Below are 4,749 nucleotides of genomic sequence, written 5' to 3' on the forward strand. Positions count from 1 at the left end.
TGCAGTTTTACATTTTATTTCATGTTTAGCTGCAGTAAAATATAACTTCTTAGTATGTAAAAACGATAAACCCAAAATAAAATTACACTTTGACAGACTGTAGAATACAGTTCATGTGACAATAACACCTGTAGGCTCGAGACAGATTCAAAATAATTTACACACAAGACCAGTGTATAAGACTGTATTGGATGTTACACAGTATATTAGCTGCTCAATGTCTATTCATGATACATGAATGATATGCTAAATAATTATGTAGGCTTAACCTACTTTTTTTTAAAAATCACCAAATACATATGGTGCCATTAAATATAAACCAATCTGGATCTTTGAGTGATTCATGCTTCAGATGCCGACGTGTGTGGACTCACAACATCACTTTGGGGGCTGGAAAATCTGTTTGCTTCTGTGAAATTGGCCAGTTTGAATACTTGAGCTAAAGATATCACAATAATGCTTTGTCTTATATTTTATGTACAATTTACAGTCATCCAAATCACAAAAAAGGTTGTCACTGAAAAGAAAACTTTACATCCTTGAAATGAAGGTACAGATATAATATGAATTAATTTTTTTTTTTTTTTGGAAAGTGCAGTCATCTTCCCTCCATCAGAAATGTTTCCATTCATGGCACCATGTTGTATGTAAACAGTCTCCTCTTGGTCCATGAGCTGGCCTGTCTGATTCCATCTGGTGAGTACACAATTTCTTGGAAAAACAAACTAGTGAGAGCGTGTTTTAATGCCCCCATATATATGTCGCTTCCACAAGTTTAATCACTTTATAATACAGAAGTAGCCCTTTTCCTGTGGAGCTGCGTAATCCCTCAGGATGATTCTTCTTCTTATGTTCTTGCGGTTTCAGTTTATACTACCTGAAGTATGAGCACTCAGTCTGTTCTCTTTGGCTCTCAAACAAACTCCAGATTTTATATCGCAGATTGTCAATCTCCCATTTCACACTCAAAACGGAAGCGTATCCATGAAGATTTTCTCCACAATCGGTGGTGGGGGAACAAGATCTTCTAATTTAAGGTAAAAGATTCGCTGGAGGCCTTGAGTGCACAGAGTCCTGAGCTCAGGCAGTTTCCCGAGAAGTCTGGACAAATAATTTGGCCGCAAGGAGTCAGAGCCACAGCCAGAGACATGATCTTTAAGGCAGGTGATGAGCTGGTTCTGCAAGTCCTCCACACGTTTTGGCTCCTTAAGACCATGTCGGTCTGCAGAGGAAAGTAAGAGACATGTTGAGCATGAGCCTTATGCTTTATTATCACCACTTTAACCAAAAACACACAGTTTATCAATTTTTTTCCTCTTTTTTCCCCTCTCATTTGATTTTAATCAGATTTATCAGAAGAACCTTTACAGAAAACAAACTATATTTAGTTGAATACTACATTGTTAGAGTCGACATGTCGGAAGTGTTAATGCTACTACACTGGAAAATCCCTTGGCTTTAAACGTAAAAACCTTCATTGTGGGCTGCTGTCAAGTATGACATCTTCTCCGGCCTATATGAGCGGTCGTGTTATATTTTGTCACACAGCTGTTGTGTCTGTCCCATGTGTGTAGCAGCATTATATTGTCAACACCAGTGAAACAAGATTCCTCATGGAAACTGTTTCTTCCTCGCTCGATGAGAGTAACTCTGATCCTGATTTGTCACTTACAAAGAAGTTAAAGCCTGATATGAGTGAAGCTCTTACCGGTGATTATGACCAGGGCTGTGAGACAGGAGAAGGAGGAAACGTCGAGCTTCATGCGATGGAGGCTCTGAGAAAACTCCAAGATGGAGTCGATCCAGTCCCCAAAGCCTCGGACACACTGAATTTTGTGAAGCACAGCCCCATTGCAGAAGATGAGCTTGTCCGTTTCAGGATTGGACCTTTGACAGAAAAAATGACACAGCTTGGTTATCAAATGTCTCATGTAAGTTGTATAATAATCCTGTCATAATAATAATAATAATAATGATAATGTCTGTTGCATATTACTGTTGTCTAAATCCATTGTAAAGGTTCTGTGGGAAGCTGCACTCACCGATATGCAAGACGGAGGATGAAGAGTTCAACAAACGCAGACTCCAGCAGAAGTTCCTGGTCTTCTGAGCAGAACTCGGAGAAACCTGGGATGCTCCTCGTCCACGTCCTGATGACCTCCATGGAGGCCGTGAGAAGGTCGTAAAACTGCTTGATGTCACTCGCATCCTCCTTCCGGTTTGGACTGACTTCTGTCTCATCGTACTGAAATTACAGCAGAGAAGTTCAGACTGACGCCTAAAAGAGCAATCAGTTATTGCAAAATAATTTTTTAAAAAAAGGAGGGATGTCAATTCTTTTTTCCTACCTTGGAATAATCCAGTTTCCCAATGCCAGGGTTTGAGTCAATGTGCGCCCTCACAAGAGAAGCAATCATGCTCACTGGAGACACATTGGTCGTCACATCCTGGACGACTTTAGGCTTGGAAGGTAGGCGACCTCTTCTTCCTTTTAGACTGTCTGTTCTCACAACTGGGAAAAAAAAGACAACATCGATGTTAATTTGATTCCATCTATATCATCCAAATAATTCTACTGATTCATCTTTGTTTGTACTCAACTCACCTTCCCTGACCATGCCTACAGTTAGACACTTCTGGAAACGGCAAAACTGGCATCGATTCCGCCTTCTCTTGTCCACAGGACAATCCTTGTTGGCAAGGCAAACATACTTGGAATTTTTTTGCACCGTACGCTGTAAAGTAAAAAGAAGAATTACTCTAAAATGGTCTAAAAGACACAAAGCAATCTGTTAGATGGCACAGTTTTCTCTCTTCTTATTGAACCCTTGTCTGTTTCAGAAATAGATGAGTTGGCTGTATAGGAAAGTCAGATTTTATTACCTTGAAAAAACCTTTGCATCCCTCACAGGTGCGAACCCCATAGTGCTGACAGGAGGCGTTGTCCCCACACACAGCACAGCAGCCTTCATTTCCACTTGGGCTTTTTAATTTGGGCGATAAGCTTCCATCCAGCTGGTCGTTGCCATCAAGGCTCCGCGCTTGCTCCATTGACAAGGCAGGGAAGGTCAGTGCTGATGGGAGAGGATGGGCCAAAGTGAAAGGATCCTGATCTCTTAAGTGTGGTTGACCCAAGTGAGACATATCCTCCACAGACCCTGAACCAAATGTGAAGAAAGAGGGTGCATGTTGCACTGAGGTCTCTTCAGATGCCCAGTATCCTGGACTGGGTGAGTATGGACCAAATGCTGAATCCCAGGCGGACGTATGCTGACTCTGAAACCCAGGAGTTGAAGGAGACGAGGCCGATGCGGGGCTGCCAAAATAATCTGAACCGCCAGGGGACACAGCCTCCTCCGGGTAACTCAGGGTGAAAGTTCCAGGGTAGCAGCTGTAAACCTGGAGGTCATCCAGCTTGAAGGGGGTCTCCTGGCCTGACGATGGAGTGACGTGGGCAGGGGCTGCCGTGAACTGGCATGAATATGCGTCAAAGTCGCCAGAGTTAGTGCCCACCAGGGAGCTGATGCTTGGCAGGGATGGAGCAGAGAGGTGGTCCCGTGGGCTGCTCATATCCACAGCCAACCTGGAGATAAAGTCTGCACTTTGAAGCTCTGAGCTGCCAAGGCTGTTTTCATAGGGCTGAGATCCATGTTGGGGGTGTATGCAAGTCATGGCTGCAAGACTGAAAAAGACATGAAAAATATTAGAGCCAAACCAAGCTTGTTTTTCGGATCTTTATCTTAAAATTTCAAGACATGGCCAATGAACCTGTCAAGAGTCCATGTAGTGAAACTGAGCAGCTTGGCCTTCATTCCCCCTCTCTCTGCACCGTGCACAGTGTTTCTGTGCAGGAGTACTATGTAGTCCCAGGTCTGCCATGTAGTGCTCCATATTTGAAAATTGGATAATAATGCTGGACCCCCCTTAAGCCCCTTTATTGTCAGATGTTATTGTGCTATTTTAGAAAGCATCCCCACTTTACAGCATTTTTATTCACAAGTACCTGAATCTTTTACAAAGTACTGTACATCTGAGCCTTCACACTCACCACCCCACAAGACAACAGCATGTCCTGTAAGGTGACTGTAAAAGTTGTAAAAAAAAAATGACAGATTTTTATGAGTTCTTCAAGATGCTTTGAACAACCTGTCAAGTACCAACACAATGTATTTGTGCGGAGTTATTGCAAAAAATGCTTTTATTTTGCAAACATACTAATAGACACATAGACACATGCAGGGGCTGTGGATATAACACCTCTAAATATAACTTCAAATACTTTACTTTCTTGTCGGTAAATGGTGAAGGGGCGGCTGCTTTCTGCCCGATTTAAAGTCATTTTAATGGCCAGGTGTCAGTATCGCTGCACGTTTAAGAATAAGTCTACTGTATTGAAATCATAGACATTTCTTACCTCTTATGGCCGTCTACAGGTATTTGAACTATCTGTGCTCCACAAACGACCGTCTGTCATCTTCAGTATTTCCCAGCTGAGAGTAGTTCCTCCGCGCTCACCTCCACAGCGCTTTTATACCGTCTGCTTTACCGTACCCATGACGTCAGAGAAAGGTTTCCATACAAGGTTGGGCGGTGGGCGGGGAGATTTCCAGCCCCCGGCCAATCACTGCGCGCATAGGAGACAATAGTCGTTGGATGACGCACTCCGGGATTCCGTTGACGCGCGTACGGCAAAGAACCGCCGACACGCACAGACACACAGACACACAGACACACAAAACCAGACAACTA

At 43.2% G+C, this 4,749-nt stretch overlaps 1 protein-coding gene across 1 annotated transcript; it reads right to left on the minus strand.

Moving 5' to 3' along the window:
- Positions 1 to 4,490, minus strand: LOC111234938 (nuclear receptor subfamily 4 group A member 1-like). Its single transcript, XM_022763172.1, has 7 exons — positions 4,415 to 4,490; positions 2,884 to 3,682; positions 2,606 to 2,735; positions 2,349 to 2,512; positions 2,043 to 2,245; positions 1,709 to 1,887; positions 1 to 1,222 (listed from the first exon to the last, which is right to left on the minus strand). The coding sequence occupies exons 2-7, from the start codon at positions 3,670 to 3,672 to the stop codon at positions 966 to 968; spliced, it is 1,722 nt and encodes a 573-aa protein (XP_022618893.1). The 5' UTR covers positions 3,673 to 3,682; positions 4,415 to 4,490; the 3' UTR covers positions 1 to 965.
- Between the last annotated feature and the right edge of the window lie 259 nt (positions 4,491 to 4,749).

The sequence above is a fragment of the Seriola dumerili genome, unplaced genomic scaffold, assembly GCF_002260705.1.
Source record: "Seriola dumerili isolate Sdu_G_001 unplaced genomic scaffold, Sdu_1.0 BDQW01000468.1, whole genome shotgun sequence".
Classification (NCBI taxonomy): Eukaryota; Metazoa; Chordata; class Actinopteri; order Carangiformes; family Carangidae; genus Seriola; species Seriola dumerili.

Coding starts and splice junctions, on each gene's coding strand:
- LOC111234938 (XM_022763172.1), bottom strand. CDS start 3,672: ATGACTTGCATACACCCCCAACATGGATCTCAGCCCTATGAAAACAGC. Junction 1,888..2,042: donor ATCCTCCGTCTTGCATATCG/GTGAGTGCAGCT, acceptor TTTCTGTCAAAG/GTCCAATCCTGAAACGGACA. Junction 1,223..1,708: donor AGCCCTGGTCATAATCACCG/GTAAGAGCTTCA, acceptor TTTCCTCTGCAG/ACCGACATGGTCTTAAGGAG.